This window comes from Colius striatus, chromosome 5 (genome assembly GCF_028858725.1).
Source record: "Colius striatus isolate bColStr4 chromosome 5, bColStr4.1.hap1, whole genome shotgun sequence".
NCBI lineage: Eukaryota > Metazoa > Chordata > Aves > Coliiformes > Coliidae > Colius > Colius striatus.
In genome coordinates, this window is record NC_084763.1 from 35,624,167 (window position 1) to 35,646,740 (window position 22,574).

The 22,574-nt window shown below is 42.2% G+C and overlaps 1 protein-coding gene across 6 annotated transcripts; it reads right to left on the reverse strand.

Moving 5' to 3' along the window:
* Positions 1 to 7,093: 7,093 nt before the first annotated feature.
* CLDN12 (claudin 12) lies at positions 7,094 to 22,563 on the reverse strand. 6 transcript variants are annotated; one of them, XM_061996297.1, is made up of 5 exons: positions 22,195 to 22,563; positions 21,783 to 21,968; positions 20,758 to 20,850; positions 16,598 to 16,635; positions 7,094 to 14,223 (listed from the first exon to the last, which is right to left on the reverse strand). In XM_061996297.1, exons 3-5 carry the CDS (start codon positions 20,764 to 20,766, stop codon positions 13,461 to 13,463), a joined length of 810 nt encoding a protein of 269 aa, XP_061852281.1. In that variant the 5' UTR covers positions 20,767 to 20,850; positions 21,783 to 21,968; positions 22,195 to 22,563; the 3' UTR covers positions 7,094 to 13,460. The 6 variants fall into 6 exon arrangements, with proteins under 6 accessions (XP_061852281.1, XP_061852280.1, XP_061852283.1 ...); XM_061996296.1 differs by lacking the exon at positions 21,783 to 21,968; XM_061996299.1 differs by lacking the exon at positions 21,783 to 21,968 and having other exon boundaries at positions 16,598 to 16,666; positions 22,195 to 22,562.
* Between the last annotated feature and the right edge of the window lie 11 nt (positions 22,564 to 22,574).

Sequence of the window (22,574 nt, forward strand, 5' to 3'; positions counted from 1 at the left end):
GCTTCTGTCTTCTCAGATGAGGATGACTCCTGGCATTCTTCCCCTGCTCCAACACGGGGTTCCTCCCCCGGAACACAGTCCTTAACAAACTTCTCTGGTGTGGGTTGTTCACTGCAGTTGCAGTTTCTGCAGTTGGAGGGTCCCTCTCTCGGGACAAGGCCTCTTCTGGGCATAAGTTTAATGAGCTGCTTTGTCATGGGTTCCTCCCCACAGTTACAGCTGTGGATATTGGGTCCCTTCCTCAGGACACGGCCTGCTCCGGCCATAGTGATAAAGGGCCCCTCCTTCGGGACAAGGCCTCCTCCGGCCAAAATCACTGTCCCTGGCTCAGGGCCTTTAATGAAGTGAATCACTGCCCCTGGACCAGGGTCAGCTTTAGCAAAATGAGTCTCTGCCCCTGGTGCGGGCTCATTATCAAAATGAGTCTCTACCGCTGATGTGGGTCTTTAAAGAAATGAAAATAAATCTCAGCTTCACCAGTTCTCTCCATAGAATGCAGGGGAGTCTCTGCTCCAGCACACCTCCTTCTCTCTTTCATCACTGACCTTGGAGTCCGCATGGTTGTTTCTCTCACCGTTCCTACTCCTTGCACCACCACCAGCCAGAAGAAAGAAGAAGGGGCAGAAGAAGAAAAGAAAATGGAGGAAGAAACCTCCCCTTCTGGCTTCTTCTCAAAAAAGTGATCGTGGAGGTGTCTAATTGGCTCAGCCCCAGACGTGGGTCTGGCTCTGAGCTGGGGAGAGTTGCGAGCAACTTCTTACAGGAGCCATCTTTACAGCCCCTTCCCCCTTACCAGAAAAGGCTATCATGTCAAACCATGACATATAGTTACATCCATCTTCTCTGATCTAGCATTGTTACTCCTTTGGGGGACAAAAACATTAATCTAATTAAAAGCAAAGGTAATTCTCTCACAATAGCTATACTTGCACTAATGAATCACTTTTTTTCTTGATTAGCTAACCACTCCCTCAGCAGACATAAATTCCCAGGAAATGGAGTACAGAAGACATGAAAAAGTGATCTACCAAGAATCTGGGTTTGGAACAAGCAATATGTCTTAAGATCACAGACAAAAACAATATGTCAGAACTTGCACTGATTTTCTTTTTTTCTATCATAATTCTATATTCATTTCAAATTATAACACGGATTTTTCTGTCAGCTCTGTAGATTCTGCCTGGGGTTTTGAACAGCATTTCTACTCATGCATTTTCAGCAGCAGCTCTGGCCCCCTCATCTCTGCACCAGCTCATCCATTATGATAGAACAGTTCAACAAGCCACTCACTGGGTGACTCAACAAAGGACAGATTGGGTTGACAGAACCTTGTCTTCCTTTTTTAGGTGGTTTACTTTTCACTATTACCAATGCTAACTATCTCCCAGGTGACATGAGTTACAAAGTCTGTATGTGTTCAGTTGATTCCCCTTAATGACAGTATTCATCACTGTGAATGAGTTTACTCAGCTTGCCTGAGTAATATTTATTAATAATTCAGCTGATAAGTCATATGAGTGATTAGAATGTCTTTTTTTTAACATATTTTTTTTTTCTTGTCTGTGTTGAGCTTATGGACATAGGCCCTGGTAAAAGGCATTTTGCTCTAGCAATATAATAATCAGATTGTTTTAGTTTGTGTCTGGCTGGAGCATGAATGTATCTTCAGGTTGTAATTTGGTGTGTACTTAGATCAGAGTTCCCACAAAAACCAGTCTGTGTCTCTCTCTATCTGAATGCTTGTTCTTGTATCCAATAAACACTGTAGTATATGAACAAAAACATTTCTGCAGCACTATAGTGAACTGATGCAGGTGAATGGTTTTCAGCTGTATCAGTGATACCCTATGTGGGTCACTGAGTGAGGGCCCAAATTCTTGTGCTGGCATGCAGAGGAGGAATTGTGAGGACATGACTAATATCCCAGTGAAGAAGGAAGACTTCTTTATTTTTTTATCTCCCTCAGTTGTAGGACCTACTAAAAGGAATGTTGCCTTCAAATTATGTCTTCACTTAAATCATGTGGAAGAGTACCTATGAGGTTTAGTACTTTGTTAAAGTGGGATACTAACTGTGATTAAATACTTATAAGGAGTAGATTTGCAGAACAAGAATGCACACTTTCATATAATCATCCTTAAGAGTGTATTAAGATTTTGGTAAAATGGCTCTTACAACTATTTTCTTAAAATTCAAAATATTAAAAGTAGCATTTTACAGAGGAAAAGGTGCAGTTATGAGCTCAGGTTATTTCTTTAGGTCAGATAAAGAAAGTTAGATCTTCTAGGTCAACAAGCACCCTCTGTATTACAATAACCTCCCTTCCATAAATAGTCTTCACTGAAACAGAACTCCTGAAGATCCTAATAATTAAAAGTGATAAATATCACAAACAGATTAGCTCCAGTCCTGCAAATACACAGAGTGCAGATATTTGTGGGGATTAGAACAATGCAGTAGAGGGGAAGTGATATACTTTATTCAAGGCTTTGCAATTTTACTGTTAATACAACAGCATAATTTTATCTTTCAGACAAACCCTGAGAATTAGCCAGAGATTTAATTGACTGTTAAGTGGTCTTATTAAATTCAGACATGATCAACTGAATACTACTGGGACAGTTAAAGTCAGATAGTCTTTTCAATTGATGTGGGCCCTTGCTGTCATGGAAATAAAATTTGCACCCATGGTGATTTTTGGCTCACAAAGAGGGAGCCTAGGGGAATATAAAGAATCAGTTCAGTTTCTTTGGTTTTCATTGCACAATACTCAGGTGACCACACACAATATTGAGTAAATACACTGTTCAAAGAGTATCTACATAATTACTCAATTATCTTATGGCTATAGTAAGAGATAAAAATGTTAGTCTAATCAAAAAAGGCATATAGTGAAAATTTTTGCCTTCTGACCTTCACAGATGATACTACATGTGAGGGGTTTTTTTGGAAAGGAGTAGTTGTGAACAGCACTGCTATGTGCACTGTTCTACAGAATGGTTAATAGCACTGAACCACGATCAAATTCAATTGTAGTCTACTGTTACATTTATTGTAATACTACTGTGACCAAAATGACATGCCAAGTGCTTCAAAACTTCTGCTTTGGCAAAATCTGGCAATGCTTAAATAGCTGTTAACATTTAGTCCTCTCTAATATTTCAAACAAGGGAGAGCAATCAATTTGCTAATATAAGACATACTGACCAATTCAAGCAGGAGTGAGTAATTTATTTTGAAAACTGTTTGGCTTATCTAGACAAAGGCTAATTGTCAAATGCAGCATTTCTTGGATGGAAGGACTGATTTTTTTTTTTTTATCTGAGCAGTGTTGCACAAAAAATGGACAGTGTACTTGTTTAAGAAAAATAATGACTGGGATTTTGGCATAGGATATTGTTCAGATCCCCCAAACAGGCCACTGAGCGGGCTGCAGTCTGGGTAGCAACAGGAGTCGCTGGATCATATGAGACTCCCCAACCACTTCTCTGCTTAGTTCTTACATCTGGGCTGGCCTCTGATCCTGTGCAACTACTTCAGTACATGTGTTACTCATTGCTATAGATTATTTGAAACTAAAACATCTTTCAGTATTAACTATGTGCAAAAAGGCTGTCCTCTGCATCTTTAGGAAGAGTTTCTACAGACTATATACAAGCATCCACATCTGCATGTAATCTTGTCAGTTCTGCAGCAGGAATCACTGGGAGACTCTGGTAGGGCCAGATTCTCCATCCAGGATGTTAAATGACACATTAAAGGGTGGAAGTTTGTCTTGGCCCAGCAGGAGCTGTGGGAGGAATCCTCAGAACTATCTGAAATCTCTACCAGAAATTCTGCAAGATTTAGTCAGATCTGTTGTTATGGAGGTGGTGAGGAGCTGGGTTTGTCACCTTGTCTTTTCTCAGTCAAGTGTCTCTTCTATGCTGGGACTGGCTGAGGAGCTCCTGAATTACCCAGGGAGTGAATGAGTTTAGAGCATGGATTGTGCACACAGGGCCATCCCTAAGACCCAGCTACATCTCAATTGTAACTGAAGGATGACTTGATTTTGGTCCATATGTCTCACATGCAACTTAAATTCCACAGCTCCTGCCACAGGACCTCTGTAATTAGAAACTGTGTTGCACAGCCTTCATCCAGCTGTGAAAAAAGGTAAGCCGCTCATGGTTTCCTCTTGGCTGCCTTCTGCCTTGAGCTTTAACTGGGCACAGGCATTCCCTGGGAACATGGCTGTAATGCTACACGGATCACGCTGTTTTGCTTTCTGCTGTTTAAAATTGCTCTTGCTCTCTAGAGAAATCTGTTTCCAAGATTCTGCTCCCTCCCCAAATGAATTCATGTAACGTGATTTAATTGTGTGGTTTGTGTTTATCATTGCCTGTGCCTTATTATGTCATATCAGTCATATCTGGGGCAAGAAAGACATTGCAGAGCTCCAGTCAACTGGGTAAACAGGGGAATCACAAAATGGAACAGCCCAACAAACAAAGGGTCTTGTTGCATTCCAATTGGTTTAAGCTACTGTCTTAATAAACTGGCAGAAAATATCCCTTGACTGCTCTTTCCCAGGCCTTATCTGTCTTCTGAAAGATTTCTTCTGTTAAAACCGATAAAGATTAGCTAACAATTTAATGACAAAATATAGAAGTATTTACCCATGCAGCTGCTTTTTTTTTTTTTTAGCCCATTTTCTAAACTGTTAGTGGACAAGATTTTCTCTTGGCATTTCATAACCTATATGATATGAGTTAAAATTCTGTTTCGGTTGAACACTGTATCTTTCTCTTAATGCTGTGTTACTTCCTGTCTTGTCAGCACTTCAGCTCTTCTTCCTCCCGCTGCAGACTTGGATTTAGTTTGGAATACTATACGGCTATGAAAAGACCGTGGTACTGGTACCTCATACATCTCTGTTCTGACTCTTTTCAATATTAAGTGCTAATATAATTTGTTCCTTGAATCAACTGAAGTAATTTAAGAATCCTAATACCAAAACGTCTTGGTGTAGCTTTGATGTATTTTCCTCTCGCCGTTGCCTTGATTCAGACTAATTAAAAAATGGCACCTGTATCTAGTTACTTTACAGGAGTTTTGTGCAATAGGAGTTGTACACTAGCACAGGAAAGGAATCTCTTCTATTCTTCTTTCATATGCCATATAAAATTCCCACATTTAAAAATAAGAATGCATTGTTTCAGCTCAAATCCCAGAATTACTTAACCTGGAATCTTGACTGTAGCAAGTATTTATGTATTCCTCCTTTGAAGAGGTTAAGATACCAGGAAATTAGTGTTGATTACTGCATTACTTAGTTTTGCAATATAGACTCACCCACACGATCAGAAGCTGAGAGCTTTTGTTTGAGAAAGCAGTAGCATTTCAAGTGTTCCAGTGGACACAGCATCCTGCCTACATCTCCCTGCCTGTGGTATGGAAGTTTACAAATGCCTGCCTTTACACATCAGGCATTTTCAATACAACTCCAATCAAATTCTTGTTTTGATTTAGAGATAATTTATTTCTAGACAGTAGGTGACAGATTTTGTTTATGGCTGGATCATATACCAAATGGGGATTTTCTATTTAAGCCTGATGTCCAAATTTCCAACGTTTTCGTCTATGCCTATACCAATGGAAAAGGAAGTCCTGCCTTCTACCACATTCTCCCTTCTTAGGTTCAGTCACAGTTATCCACTTATTCAGCAGAAGAGACAATATGCATGGTGCTGGGTCACAGATAATATTTTCAGAAAATATAATAATCACTTCAAGCCATACAGGAAACTTAAGAACTTGAGAAAACAAATTAATGGCTTTCAGCCATTAGGAACTTATGTTTATTCCTGTTAGGAGAAAGATGTGACAACTGGGCACAGAAATACACCAAAGAAAATGTGTTGAATAGCTATAGTAGAGCATTATCAATAGCAAAATTAAATGCAAAATATTATAAAAATAGCTGTTGACAAAAAAAGAAATTCCAGAACCAACCCAGGAAGCATAATTAATTTTAATTTGCTAATTTCCAATAACATTCAAGCAAATACAGACACAGGCTGCATTATTTGTGGTAGACCATACAGAAACTTCTACAGATCCTCATGCCATCTCTGGCTTCCTGCAAAAGTAAGGAGGTGTCACCCGAGACATTGTCTTGTAAAAGATGGCTACCAAAGGGCTGGTGTGGAAATCTGGACCCAGAGAACTCACTTGTCCAAGCTGGGAATGCGGGGAGAAGATAATGGAATTTTTAGGGAGCATGGGGTTGCCCATGAATCAAAGACAGCTGTGATGCATAGAAATGGCCTTTGAAGAAAAAGACAGTTTTCTAGGGACGGAAACTGTCAAAGGCAACCTTTCTTCTCAAGAAATAGTAATTTATTTGGCTGATTTGAGGGCCAAACTCAAAAGCTGTGAAGTTTTTTACTTCAGTATGCATACACAAGCAGCTCAGAGGCATAATCCATCAAATTATGTTGGTTTTGTGTTATCTATCTAGGAAGATCTTTTGGAATTCTTTTCCTGTATTGTAAACCAAAAGGCCTCTGTGATGTATTTGAATCTTATTGTGAGTAATGAAATCTAGTCCAAACAAATTCTGTTCTGCACTGTGTTCAAGATCTCCTACAGAGCTCTAAGCAGATTAGTGCTAAGAGCCTGAGAGAATTATGGCTCTCAGATGACTTCTCAAGTGAGGCACACAGGCATCAGCTACTAAGATTAGTGATTCTCAGGGTTCTCTTAACTCCTTGGCTAATTAAGGTGCAACTACATGGCATCTGAAAATGCACATGCAAGCTAAGTGGAACTGATGTACAGATGGACTCTGTGACCCAGCGGCAGCTGACAAAGAGCTGCTGAAAGCCCCACCAGCTCCTTAGGATTCGCAAAGCCTTGGTGCCAAAACCTTCACATGCTGTGGCTGCCACTGTACCACGAGGCTTGCAGAGCCAGCTCTTCCCCAGTCCTTAGGCTGATGCTCCATTTGCAAGGGAAGTCTCCACAGCTCTGCAGTTGTGGGGGTCAGAGCTGCAGGTAACAAGTCAGGTCTGAAGATGCCTGCACCACAAGCCTAAGAACAGAAAGGCCAATAGTTTTTTGATGACTGGGCTTGTATTCTCAAGGCTTTCTCTGAGAAATGTATAGTTGAACCAAATAGGCAACCACAGCAGGCAGCCAAATTTGTGCAGTCTGATTTATCTGCTAAACTGTAAACTGTAGTTTATCAGCTAACCTGTAAAAAAAAAATGCTCTCCCATGGAGCCTATTTTGTGACAAGTCATTCCTTGTCAGCTGCTTCCCAAGATGACACATTTGCCAGGAAATTCCACTTATCTATACACCACCTTAGCACAGCAGTAGAAAGACATCAAGCATTTTATTGTTGTTGACTTGATTAAAGAATCAAAACAGTGTAATAAGTCATCCCTGATGCTGTGTCTTCAGAGATAACACTAAGCTATTTGGGTCTAATCTATGAGCTAAAGCAAATATATCTGGCACCATTCATCCATTTAAAAATTACCTCTTTTCCTTACTGATATCATTATGAGTTGAGTTGAGATTTCTTAAGGCACATATAGTTTAAAGCAGTGTAATCTTAAAATTCAATTCAAAAGACATCAGGTTTTATGCTTCATTAACTTTTTTACTTGCTGCACCTTCTTTTGCGAATTAGGATGACAGGAAAGAAAAGGAAATAAACTTTGAACTGACTTGAACCATGGTTTTTTGCTCTGCTAATAAACATTGGATGTTTTTTACAAAACACAGCATTATTCAACAATTTCTACAATGAATAAACACAATCAACCTTTAAAAATTTGCAATCAATAGTCTTTATGTAAATTACTCATTTAAGTGAGAAGACAAAGGTCTCAAAGTAAGACTTCATGAAGTATCACCCTAAGGCTGCCCTCTTGCCCTTCTACTCATATATTCCTGCTGCCTCCTTTCTACTAGTAGAGCTCCCTGCCCAGGAGACAGACCACAGGAGCCACCTGGGAGGCTGAAAACTAAATAATCAGATAAGATTATAAATACCAAAAAGAGCAAGGAGATCTCATCTTCCGATAGCAGACAATATTTACATCTGCTTAAGTCCATCAAAAAATCACATGCTGAAGCCCTTTGAATAGCAGGTCAGAAAGCATCTGCAGTAAGTTCAGACACATACAGGACCTGCTTTAGGAAACAACGTACTTTTGATGTAACTGCTAGTATTTATTTAAACTCCCACATGAATTTGTAAATGATCTTACATATTATTTATTTTATAGCTTTGTGATAGAAATGGACCCTCTGACTGGTGGAAGATCTATAATGCAGGGGAGTGAGACTACAGAGAGACTGGAGAAGGCCAAGCTTTGGTGCTAAAATGCCCCCCAGTGCAGAGGTGCCTATGCAGCAACTTCTGGCATAGTATTAGTGAGGAAGCATTGTTTGGCACTTGGGTCAACATCTGTGGTTCCCGTGGAAACAGACTGCTTGGGCAGTACTGACACACAGTGTTTTAAAGTTTACTTATCATATTCTGAGAGTCTGTGATGCTGAGTGAAGTTTATTTAAATACTTACGAGCTTTAATTACACATTTTTCTCTTTCATAGATCAGAAAATTGGACAACCACCCTGCTCTTGAAGTCCAGCTTTCTGCTTTCTCCTCAAAACCACCTTAACCTCGTATACCCTCCAGCTCACCACAATTTCTGCTACTCTATGTTCAGCCTTTACATCTCCCTGCAGCTGCTACACCCACAAGACACAGTCCCCATCCCTAGCAGCCTAACACCTGAATGGGCAAATTGACCTTTTGGAACATAGACAAATCAGAAAACCAGATAATCAGAAACCACCCTCTTACCCCTCAGTAAAGCATCTGTACATCCAGTTTGATGAATGTTGACGCTGTTGTGGGACAAAAACCAGACAAAACATGCTGCTTCTAAGGTGTGCTGCCTCTGTTCAGTCAGTACACAAGGAGATAAGTAATGTTACATACCTGTGGAACCACATATGTGAACTCAATTCTTGCGAAACACAAGAGGAGAAAATCTGCCAAGAGATTTGTTTTCAAAATATATGGGGTAGGTTTAGGAATTTTAGCATTAAAAAAATGAGGTGCTTCCATGTTTTGGGAGAAATTGATTTCTCTGCCTTCCAGTATATATGTCAACACGCAACTAGCCCTCAAGTTAATACCAGCTCTTGGGGACAGGAAGCTGAAAGTGACAGCAAAGGAGGAAATGAACCCACAGGATCAGTGAATATAGTATTTTTTTCCAGCCTCTCAAGCGAATTGCAGTACTGGAAACAACTGCTTTGTACTGTGCACACTCCATAAGAATTGTTCTTCTATAAATATTACTTTGCCAAACAAATGAAAAAATGATTTACTAGTATGCCAGTTAGGAATACTAGAAATCTACAGAGGAATTACTTCCAAGTCCCATTATATTCTGCATAAATAATCCAGGTTGTTTTGTGAACTTACACTACGGCATCAGCATTTCTAATGCTCAAAGTGTTTGTATTTTGCCCTGTGACAATGGGGAAGGGCTTAGTACCTCGTCACCATGACTCTGCCGAGCTGTAGTTGCCAGAAGCAGCGCCAAGAGCCATCATTCTGGACTGTCACAAGTCCTTGGGATGCCCAAATAATTTTTACACATAAGATAGTAGTATATTCTCCAGCTGACAGCACAGCTGGCACAGAGGGGAGAGGGCAGGAGGATAGCTAATGCCACTACCACCTTCCTAGTGTGACACAATGCAGATCTTATCAGTCTAAGACAAAACTAACCCAGCATGTTAAGTTTTCAGCAGGGTTACAAAGTTGCACTGGGTGAACAATGACAGTGAGCCACAGAGGTGGAGAGGTGGAGCTCTGGGCACAGGGTAAGGACTGCACTCTTTTCCCTGTCGGTGGGTTCTGCGGAGGGGCTAAACCAGATCCTGGTCCCTGGCCCACATCCTGGCCCTAGGCAGAGGAAAGCACGCCTCTAGATCAAGGGAAATCACTCTGCCGTTTAAAGGGAAAAGGAATCATAGAACTTCCTAGGACTAGTTTACAAGAAAAATAAAGGCAAATGATAACTAACAAACTTTCTGAAGATGGCAGAAGGGTTATGGGTTTTTTGGTTTTTGGGTTTTTTTTTGGAGGGGGGTGTTTGTTGGGTTTTTTTTGTTTGTTTAAAGCAGGAGTCCTATCAAATTAGGCAGTTAAAATCCAGTATACACATTTTAAGCATGTTAAGGCATCTGCAATAGTCTGGCAATCAATATAAAAACAGGTCTTTTGTTTTCTAGGAGTTAGTTTTCCATCGAATTAATCAAAATAAACTGTACCTGTATGAGACTGTTTTATTAAAAATACATATTTTCCGTTTCACATAAAAAGAACCAACACTGTAACACAACGTAAGAAGTCAGATAGAAATTGCTTGAAAAAAACATTGATTCCCATAAATCCAAGAGCACCCAACCTTTTGACTACATTAGCCACAAATTAAAACCTCCCTATGCTCAAACCTCAAGAGTGAGGTGCCCAGGAAGGAGCAGCTGCTCCCTGCCAGCATTGTTTCAGGATGTATGCGCCCTTCTCCCCAAATCCAGGAAGGCCCGTCCTTCCCCAGCCCTGCTGTTGGGCACGACAGTCACTTTAGTGAGAGAAATACTGGAGTGGCACCTACCTCAAGTGTTACAGGTTGGACATCTCTTTCAGTAAACAAGAGGAAATACAGCACAGCACTTTGGATCCGGCAGAAACTCACATTAACAGCATTGTTGAACAAAACCCAGCATGATACAATATGAGGCAACAGTCTTTTGAATAAAGATGACCTTAAATGAAACCTACACCAGAACCAACTAACTTTTGGATTCTCACTTTTTGTAACGCAGATCCATCTCATACTCTTGGAAAGACACAATTTTCAAAGCAACAAGCTATCAGCTTAGGTAGCAGCAAATACTGATTGAAGTTTAGTGCATAAAAATCAAAGAGTACAAAAGAGCAGTCAGAGAGATCTGCTATTAGAAGTTTATGGAATAAGACACTGCCTGCATTTACTTTCTTGTAGAAAACATCAGTTTGTCAAGTTGTCTTTCCTGCTCTGGAGATGCTGAAGATTCAGCTCCTTTTGAAGTCACGAGAGATGTATTCATCATCCCTCCAAAAATCATCAAAATGCTTTGTAAATTCATGCTCAAAAAGCACAACAGACACTGACTGGAAACTAACATTTACTGGCCAACTCATAACTTAAGCAAGGCACAAAAAAGAAAAGATACAAAAAGACACAAGCTGATACAAAACCACAAACCAGTGGTCCCTTTGCTTTGACCTCACAGAGCATCCAAGGATTTGGGCAGCTGAAATAGCAACATTATTTAATGCTGGACAACCAGAGCAACTGTAAAGCACAGTTCAATTGTGAAGGAAACAAAAGCGGTCCTGTAAAGCTGTCATTATACCTGTTCTAATCCCATACAAGTTGTGATGTCATGGAAAAAAAAGATACTTCATCTGTCATCATACCTTATGAATCTATGACAGTATTAAATCCACGTAACTTTAGAGGCTGGCCTCCTTAAGTACCCTTTTATCCTCTACAATGTGAACTTCTCACCCTGCAGTTTAGCCAAGCACTCTGCCTGAAAGACCAGTCACTTTACTGACTATGCTGGGAATTAAAATTGAGATCAGCTTCCTCACTCAGTCCACTGAAGTCTGAGGTTTGCCAGTTGAAACACAATGATTTTTCTCAATACACACTGTTATTGCACAGACTGTAACAGAAGCAATGTGCCCAGCACAGCATTTGTTCCCATTTCTAATGCACAGAAAAGGGAACAACTTTCAGCACCTCCAATGAGTTTGCAGAACTGGAATTAAAGAACTCTTTATCTGATTTTTTTAGCAAAGCAAATTTGTTCTGGGATTAATGAAATACAAATATCCACTAAACTCCAAAATAACTTTCCTTACTGGAATTACATCATAAACACAAGATTTCATTTGGCCAAAATCTGAGCAAATAAAATACTTGCCTTAATTGTAACACTCTTCAACTCACTGTCATCAAATTTCCAGGTAATTTCTTTCAAAGCCTCTACTGAAAAGCTTTGATCCTTAGGGCTGAATTGCCCTGCATTTTAGAAGGAAAAAGTTACTTCAAGATATCCCAGGTTGGGAATTTACAGGTACAAGATGAAGCTCATTCAAAATCTCATCTTACAGAAAATAGGAATTTCTCCAGTTGCAAGGTGACAGCACAGGAATTAACTGGGTTTTAAAGCAGCTTGACTTGAAATGTGTTGAAGAACAAGACTGAAAAGGATATGTCTTAACCAGTAATTAAATAAGCTACATCATGAGAAGTCTTAAATATACACTCTGAAAGATACATAAGCTCATTGTTACTTCTATATACATTTAGAAAAACCCGAACTATCTAGATTTAAAAATCTCTCCCCAGGGTTATAATCCCCTTCCTAGAGAGATGTTGTTATAGCTTGTGTACAGTGTTCCAAAAGAATCTTTCACAGCCTTCAGGATTCTTCATGGGTTTTCCTAATCCATTTTGCAGTGAGTGACATTTCTCTCCAGAATGGGTAACACTTTAAAGCCTACTTGAAAATCCATCTTTAAGATGGCCTTTAGATAAAGTATCCAAGCTTCTAAACAGAATTTTTAAATACAAGGGTTGTTTTAATAATAAAATAGATTTAGTGAATTTGCTCACTTGTTTTTTTAAACAGACTAGAAATAAAATTCACAAAAAAGTTTCTAGTCTCCAGTAATTCACAAAATGCTGTTACAATACGGAAGAACATTATTAGTTAAATCAGTTTTATTTCTTCCAAGAGTTGCTTTGAAAAAAGGTAGTTTGATGCTAATTCTATTATAGCAGTTCATAAGTAACTTTCGTGTGCAGCAGAAAACAAAAACCAGTGCTACAGAACTTGATTTAGTCTGCCAAATACCTTTTCCAGACACCACATCTTAAACCGTGTGTCTATATGAACAAGAAACTCAGTGAACTCCCTGCACCCAGTTCTGCTGCCTGCATTTAGATAAGGCATGGGTACAAGGGACCACTCGTATCGCTCTTACAATGGGATCAGAATCAAACAGCAGCTTATCAAATAGCAAAGAGGTTCAAACCTGCTTTGATCTCAGTAAGCAGAGGCATAAACGCATACTACTGTTAGTGTAACTGTGCCAGCATTAGCAGCAAGTTTGTCTATTATGAGCTCAGTGTTAAAAAACAAAAAAAGTCAGTCAGGAAGTAATGTGTGACAACAGGAATAGACTTGATGAACTAAGGTCTCTATTGCTTTGCACTTTGGGAAGCTTGACCTTACAAATGATTATGCTCAGTGCAAGGCAGCACAGAGAATCAAGTCTATGATTTTCATGGTCTGGATGAACCTGGCTTCCAAGACTGTGCCTTCTTAAGATGCATGTGTCACAATAGGAATGTCAATTTCCATGGCAGAGAGGCGAGAGCGTGCAGAGTAGGGCTGAGAGGAATAGCTGTGCATGCTGGGGGCATGGGAGTAGAGGGGCTGCCAGAAAGGAGAAGGTAGGCTCTTACATGCACAGTACCACAGGCAGAGCAGGACAGAAGTGAAAAACAGACCGCCAGCGCTGGCAATGGCAATGAATACAGAGATGTCAAAACTAAAGACAGGCTCATATTTTCTGTTCAGATAATTGTTATAAAAAATGACCCAAATCGATGGAGTGAGACAAATGGCACATGCAAGCAGGAACAAGAGGCCAGCCACGAGATGGCAGCCTGCACTGTTCACCAGGCATTTGGCCAATTTGACATTTGGCACGCTGGATACAAAGGCTGTGTTACACATGCCGATCAAGCAGAGAAGCAGAGCTGAGACAGCAGTGAACATGCTCAGCGGAAGGGCAAACTGCAGAACACGCAAATCCAGCTGATCAACAGCAGTGTACCACTGTGGGTCATAGATCACGCAGTCTCTGCTCCCATCAAAGCGAGCACACTTGATCCAGAGTCCAGTGTAAACAGTCACGTTCCTCTCATTCTTGTTGAACGTGTACAGTCTCATTTGCCTCCAGTTCGGAAGCAGAACCGCTGCAAGGAGCCCAGCCACTGAGGCTGTTCCACTGAGGAAGGCCAGGACGGTTGCTGCATGCACGTCCCGGCAGCCCATGCTGGCCCACGGAATTTGCTTCCTGCTGTTAAAAATAAAAACCCAAATAAATAAAATCAGTAGGTGAAAGTTTATGGACACTGGACTGACTACAGTGCACTAGTGTCAGGTTAATAGACTTGTATGGCAACTGGTGGGCAGTAACGCTCTGGCACGTTCTTTGTCCTACAGGCTTATGTGAAGGTAATACAACCAAGTTCATGCTTTAAGGAAACATCATATTATTTCAGACTGTTAACGATTGTTCAGCTGACAGGCTAATAAATTTGCTGTGTTCAAGATCAGAAAGGAGCATGTAATGTGATTCAACACAGCCTTTCACCTTGTGTCCCTGCTCAGACTTCTGTAGAGCCCAGGTGGAGAAAGTGAACCACTGAGTGTGACTTAAGAAGTTCACCTCTCCCCAGCTGGCAGTTCAAATAGATGTAGTATCAGAGTGTGTGTTCAGTCCTACCACACTGCATCGTGAGAAAAAGGGAACTGTTTAAAACCAACATTGCTAGACCAGACAACAAATGCACACTGCCTCCAGGCAGTTATCCATGTATCACCTAGGCTAAATTGAGATCTGCAAACTAGCAAAGGCTCTGTTGAGTAATTTCCTTTGTTTTTTAAAAAGCAATTAACTGTTCTTCCACACTTCTTCTGCCTTTCAAAGTGAGATGTCCAAGCACATGAAAAAATCCAGAAAGCAGATGGCTTTTCAGCTTTCCCATTTTCCTCTTCAGAGCAAGTGTTAAAGAATACTGCTTCCTTCTCCATATGATGATTGCATACCTAGCATAGCCTCTTGCCTGCTAAAATCCCGAGAAACAGTCTCAATGAGGGATCATTAAAATTTTCTTTTCCCAAAAAAAACACCTACTCAACCTAAAGGTGTGTAATCCCTTCTCTGGGTACTTCAGATACTTTAAAGAAGCCTAATACTTAACAGGCACTGAAAATTCTCACGGAAGCACTATTCTGTCATATATTCCCACTGAAACATCTTCCAAATCATTATACTGCAATGTGTGTGTGCAGACGATACTACAGCTAGCCAGCATTTCATTGATTAATAGACAAAGAAAGCCCAATGTGTTTCCTAAGAAAGCATTAGACACTTATTTACTTTTTATGCCATCTAACCCTGAAGGATTGCAATGTTATGCGAGTACCGTTTAAGTACTGATCACACTCTTCTAAAGAAGCACTCCTGAAAAGAAATAAGGGCAATCACATTCATGCTAAAAATGTGCCTCATTCATCAGAAAGAGGGCATTATATTTTTGCTAAGCATGGGCAAGGGACTGTTCTCATGGTCGTAACTTTTTCAGGTAGCAGATCATTAGTAGGATACCCTCTGGGTAGAGGGACCCACGACTCGTTTCCATCATAATAGATTTAATATTACGTTTAACCTCAGCTTCAGAATGGTCAACACAATGAACTTGGGAGGAAATGGAACTCTAGCAAAGGAGCCTGAGGGACAGATATAATATAGCATCAAATTTTAGACTAGATGATCTCTAAAGTTCCCTTCCAACCCCTCCAATTCTGTGATACCTTACTCTTCCATAGAGCTTGCCTTTGCCTGGATAAAATGTCCATGCAGACAGGGCATACTCCATGATAAAGCTCCAAGAGAAGCAGTTGGAATAAGCACAAGATTGACCATTTTCAGAAACACAGTGTTTCTGCAACTTCATTTAAAATAGATGACAAAAACCTGGGCAGAGCTAACACAGGGTAAGCAAGAAGTGATGTGAAATTCACCCATATTCTCTAATACAAAACAGCAGAGAAGAAAAAAGGGGGTATTTTTTTCCTTCTACATTATCGACATTTAGTTTGGCAAGGGCTATGTAGACAGAACTTAAGACATCATGAAGAAGTGTGTATTTTTCTATTACCTCTGTTATAGCAGTTACAAGGACAGAAGACTTCAGTCTCTAGTTCACCCTGTTGCTGCCAGGCATGTTTAGGCCACCCTGCGCATACCTTGTTTTTACTGGCTATTCCTGTTAGATGCTACGTGGAAGGTTATTTCAGTTGGGTTTCTTCACTGCTGGTTTTCTGGGGTTTAGTTGATTTGTTTGAGGTTGCTTTAGGGTTTGTTTTGGTCGTTAGTGGTATTTAGTTTTTGAGTTTTTTGGATTGATTTTAATAAAATAATGAAAGAGTCCATTGTGCTTCTCTTGGATTAGGAGGGAAAGACATAGGAAGCAGGTAATTTTCCCATTAAAGGGTACCAAGGGAAAGTGAATTTGTAAGTTATCCTCTATCTCCCCACTTGGATAATTTGTTAGCTTTATAGCTGTAATGACAGCTTCAGCTACAGATCCCTGATTAAGACAGCAACAAAAAAGATCACAGAATCATAGAAATTGTCTTAACTGAGATAGATCCAGTGTACTTACCAGCAGTGTGTCCAAATCAAAAGAAACCTTAGCAACTTCTAGAAGCAGGAAAAAAAGGTGTTACTGGATCTAAGAAACAGGACAAGGAGAGAGTCAACATGACATTTGTTTCATGCAATTCCAGGAACAGCATTTACATTGTTATTCAGAATTAAGGAATCACAGATATATTAGGCCAATTCCATCACCTTTCTCTTATTTAAAAAACAAAACTCAAACGACTTTTTTTTTTCCTTCCCCCAGGAGTTTTCCCCTGAACATATTCTCTTTACCTACTTATCTGTGTCTTCATGCAACAGATAAAAAGGTTGCAAAAGCTCCCTTTCTCATTGGTGTTTGAAGACACGGCAATGTTCACATCCTGCATTTTGTATTTCTAGCAAAAAAAAAAGGGTCCATATAAAGGAACATAAAACAATTATTTTGGATGTCACATTCCAGGCTGAGCTTAAAGAACAGGGAGGAAGGTGTGCAATTATGTTTTTAATGTCAGAGAACAAGCCACAGACTATCTGTGTTTCTCCATTCCTTCCTCGCTTCCACACAATGGTTTGAAGAGAGAAAGGCAGGAAGTACTGGTGATGCCTTTCAATGGCTGTTCAGCTTTCCCAGAGGAAGAGAAGAGATCCTCTTTTTGACTGTCTTTACTCTCACATCTGGGATCCACACCGACTCCCAAGAGCAGCTCTGCAGGTCAAAATAGGAAAATCTTTTCTACTGGACAATGTCACATGGATGTCATTATGTGACTGTAAGTGCTACAACCTAAAGGTGAGTTTGCTGCACTAACGTGTACAAGGACAGAGTTTACTCTAAATGACCTACAACAAAACCTGAAATATTCTAACATTTATATATGAGCAGTCTCCTGAGGTGTCACATCCAAGTAACTCAAACCATCTAGGCAAGACAGAGACCTTACAGCATAGATCCAACTCAAATTTTCCACTAAATGAGAAAGTGGATTTCCAAGCCTGCAGTCCTCCAGCATGAATGCTGTTGCACATAAGACACAGAAACACAACCACAAACAAATCAAACACCTCACTGGATTTCCACTGCCAGGTGAATCAAGATTGCTACGAGCAAATACAGCAATTTGGGTAAACTAACCATGCAGAGCTGCAGAGATCAGTGTCAACGTGTTCAATTGCATTTGGAGAAGTAGCAGCTTCTCGAGTTTAGAACTCTTATTAAAAAAAAAAAAGTATTACTACATTGCTCAAAGCAGCTGGTTTTATTTAATAAAATTTCTGAGCAATTTTCAAACTGACTGTGCATCTAGTAGCAACGGAAGATAAACACAGACATGCCTCTTGAGGTTCACACCCCTGAATACCAGCACATATTCAGCAACAACCATAATTAAGTTGAAAATTAGTACTAGTCAGAAAGGTCAGCTGTGCCTAGTCCAGGAGTCCCTCCCATTAAATGATGAAAACCTGAGGCCACCAGCTGTCATTATAAACAGATACAGAGTAGGTCTGGAATGCTCTACAACAGCCAACTTGGAAAACCCTCCATTTCTGTAGACATGAAATATCTTTTCTCTTCTTCTGTTTAGTCCATCTGATTTTATTTTCTGACTGGTGCTGTTGAACAACCTCAGCCACTTCTGAACCAGCTGGCCAAGGAAACCCTGTTTTGCCTTAGCTTCTAGACTCAGTCTACTTATACCTGTAGCATTTTACAGCTGTAATACTCAGGACTCTTGTATCTTGTGAAATGTGTCCCCCTGATTTGTGTCAATGTGGAGCAATGAATATGGATGGTAATTTTTGGTAGCTTTATTTGTTCTTGTGTAACTTGTTCTTGCTTTTTATAATGGCAGTGTCCGGGTTTAGGACCATCAGGGAACAAAAGACCAAGATTAGCCTCAAGTACCGAAGAGGCTGAGAATTGCCTAAGGGCAGGGAGAGCTTAATTGCCACTTGAGGTCCAGGACAAAACAGACCAGGCTACTCACTCCCAGGCTTGGGGAAGAAAACAGAAAATAATTTAATACAACATCAACTAAAACATAACCTTAAAACCCCAAAACAAAACAACACAGAGTAGTACAACAATGAAGAGTCTGACCAGCCCTTTAAGACCACCTTCTCCCCACTCCTCCCTTCTTCCCGGGCTCAGAGCCCTGATCCCAGTGTTTTTAACCTCCTCCCCCCTTGAACGACGCAGAGAGTGGGGGTTTCAGTCAGTCTATTCCTGATAGCTTCTGCTGTTTGTCCCAGGGCAGGTGGGCTCCACACCAGTCTTCTCTGCAAGTCCCTGGGGTACCTCACACACTTGGCAGCCCTGCACGGGCTGCTCCGACATGCATTTATCCTAAAGGCTGCAGCTCCTCTCTGCCTCTCGTGTGGGGCTGCTCTGCGACGTGCAGGCTCTCCAGCACGGCCTGTGCCATGGCCGTCTCCCCACACAGTCCCTCGCCCGCCCGGGCTCACTCACACGGAGCTGCTGGTGGCTCTCGGTCCTGCCATGGCCCTGCATGCGTTGCAGTGGCACAGCTGCATTCTCGCCATGGCTTGCAGAGGAGTCTCTGGTCTATTGCTCCTCTTTCCTTCCTCCTTCTCTGGCTGAAGGGTCCGCACGGTCATTTCCATCTTGTATGACTCTTACATCTCCTGCCAGCACTTCAAATTCCCATCCCTAAATAGTGATGGCAGAGGCACCAGATTGGCCCAGCTGGGCCAGAAGTGGGTGTGAACCCAGGAGCAGGGAAAGAGTCCATAATTACCGGGTCTTCACTGCAACCTGCTCCCCCTGTTACCAAGCAAAAGCTGCTCTTTGCTAAACCATGACAGGCAGCTTGACAGGTGTCTTTGTAGACTAGCTTGAACCAAGTTTTGATAAGGAGGGTGTTTCTGTTTCTTGTAATGACAGCTTGGCAGGTGTTTTGTAAGATTAGCTTGAACCACTTTTGCAGTGATATACACACTCGGAGGTCGCCTGGGGGACACCGTGAGGAAGACTACTGACTTCCTCCAACGACCACCTAAAGAGGGTGAGAAAAACCCCCAAGATGGAACAAAGCATGCGCAAGGAGACAACCTCTTCCCAGAAATGATTAACATATCCCAGCCCCTTCAAAGAAAAGTCATGAATATGTATTAAGGCCTATCCTATTTAATGTGTCTTGGTTAAGCAGAGACTCCTGGCACACCCAGCGCTGTTTGCTTGCCTTTATTCATTTAATAAACTGTAAACTAATTGGAATCCTCTTTGGGGATACATAATTTATCACAATTGGAGGCTCGTCCAGGAGGGTCTTGGTTCCTGAATTCTGACTTGATTTAGGAGGGGTGCCCCACCATTTGGTCGCTCCTGATCGGGTCGGGTCAGGACTAACACCAGCCTGAACCTGAATAGGGGCAAGCAAAGAATTGATTTTTAGGAGCTCCCTTGCCGGCTGCAGCAGTTTATTTTGCCCATAATTCAGTGCGCGAAGATCTGAACGAGGACGACGGAGTCGTAACTATTTAAGGCGTATACCGTTCAGTTGGGTGGGATTCAGTTGCCTGTGCGTGTAAGAGTGTGATTGAGACGGAACCTGGTTCCGAAGTGAGAGTGGAGGTCTTCTAACCATGGTTCCAATCTCCCGCGAGGGACTTGGCCAGTGAAGGACCAAAGCGATTCCTATAGTATTCATGGGTGGGTGATAGGCCCTAAACCCCCTGCAAGACACTCGTAACCAAGAGCTGTAGGAATTGCCACAGCAAAATTCCTAGATGGGTCAGAAAAAGTCAAAGACCCAGGACCTAAAGAAAGGGAGCAAATTACCAGACATACCATCAGAAAGTCCATTAGGAATAATGATTAGGGATTGGAATGAAAGGGGCCCCAGAAAAGGAAAAAGTAGATTAAAATTAGCCCAATATTGTATGACTGAATGGCCAAAGAAACCTTTAAAGCCACATGTCTTTTGGCCTGTTTTGGATCTTTTGAGGACTGGATTTGCCACGCTTTAAATATATATGTTAATTCAAAGGAACCTTTTAGTCCGGAGGAAAGTGATTATGCAGGATTATGGATTAGGACTTCACGTCCTTTTCCAGCCTCAATACTTCCACTGAAAGCAGATGAAAAGTTTGAGGAAGAAGAAGGGGATAAAAATGGAAAAGTAAAGGAAAAAGATGATAAATGGGAGCCACTAAACTTACCGCCTCCATATTCTAACAATCCACCTCCGGTGGCGGCTCCCCCTCTGGTGGCCGTGGCGTCTGCACCTGTGCCACTGTTGCCCCTGCCTCCATCTGCATGTACGAGAAGCAGGACTGCTGCATATGAGGGAGCTTCTCTATATCCCTTATGAGAAGTACCCCTCAGAGGCAATCAGGGTGCATCGGGTTTGTGGTAATCCCATTAAATACCACGGATGTAAGGAAGTTCAAAAAGATATGGGGACCCTATTAGATGACCTCCTTGGAGTAGCTGAAAAATCGACCATTCAAAAACTCCCAAAAGGAGCAGAAAAAGGGAAGCATTATATGTCAGTATTCGGGGCAAAGGAGAGCGTCTTGGTTGAGCAGAGACTCCTGGCGCACCCAGCGCTGTTTGCTTGCCTTTATTCATTTAATAAACTGTAAACTTTAATTGGAGTCCTGTTTGGGGATACATCATTTATCACATATCTGATCCACAAAAGTTTGCAGTCACTTCTGGACAGATTTTACCATGGCTCCTATTCTGAAGATCCACGTTACTGTAACAGATGATGCTGGATTAATCTGGTTAAAAACTAGTTCATCATGAAATAACCATAAGCTAAAAAAATGAAGCAAGAGGGGAAAAAAGGGCATTTACTAGAGACACAACTCAGTGATGAGCAAAGCCAGCTCTTTTCCCTGTATGGCCTTGCGAAAACTATGGTCTGGGAACCACGGCTGTTCTGCATAGCCCTGCAGTCGGGAGGTCATAGCAAATACAATTTGTAAAAACTGCTTTCTGAAGCCATTCGCAACGGTATTATCAGTTAAAAAAAACCCCAAATCTTGACGAGTTTTGAGTAACTGACCACCACACACAGGACACCACCATCTGTCCTGACTCAAGATAACTGGAAGTAACTGATACAGAACCGATGCCAGCAGCCAAGAAATCAATTACGCAGTTCCAAGTTCTACAGAACTGCTATTAAAACTAAATCTGGATGTTAAAGATTAGAATTAACACTTCCACCGCATACCTTGGTAGTGTCAAGATGATCCTGTAGCACAGGTAACTCTTTAACCGACTGATCCGGAAAAAGCAGCCGAGACCGAAATGGAAAGCAGCAGCTGGCCGCGGGGTGTCCGCAGCGGCCGCGCGTGCCCCGGCACACGCCGAGCGCCGCCGGTACCTGCGCACGGGGAGCGGCTCCTCGCCGAAACGCCTGCAGCCGCCCGCACGGCCAGGCGAGATGCGCAGGGACAAATCGAGAACGGCCACGGAAACCGCTGGATCGACGCGACCAATGGTGGCGTGTGGGGCCCCCTCAGTGCAGCGGGCCAGGCCGACAGCCCCCTCAGGGGCAGACAGCCGCGGGCAGCTCCTCTCGGGGAAGAGCTGGAGCCACGTCCCGCACCGTCCCGCACCTCCCCCCAGCCCCAGCCCCTCACCTTGCTGTCAGGGCGCGAGGCCAGACAGGGAAAGCCCCATGGGCGCTCCGCTCCCGCCCTCCGGAGCGGTACTCTCCTCCCGGCAGGCCGCGGCCGGTGGCGGGGCGCCCGGAGGTTTGTGGGGCTGTAGTCCGGCGCCGCCGCACTGAGAGCGCCGAGGCCCCGGCGCGCACTACACCTCCCAGCGTCCCCCGCGGCAAAGCGCTCGGGGAGAGGCGATGCCGGCCTAACACCTCCTTCTCCGCGGGACCGCGGCAGGAGGTGTGCGGAGTCTGGTCCGTGTTTGAGGGCCGCAGCGGGGCTGGGAAAACCGATGCGTTATACTTTTCTCTAGTGCGTTAGCGCAGCCGGAGGGAGCACTGCAGCTCGCGCCAGCACTT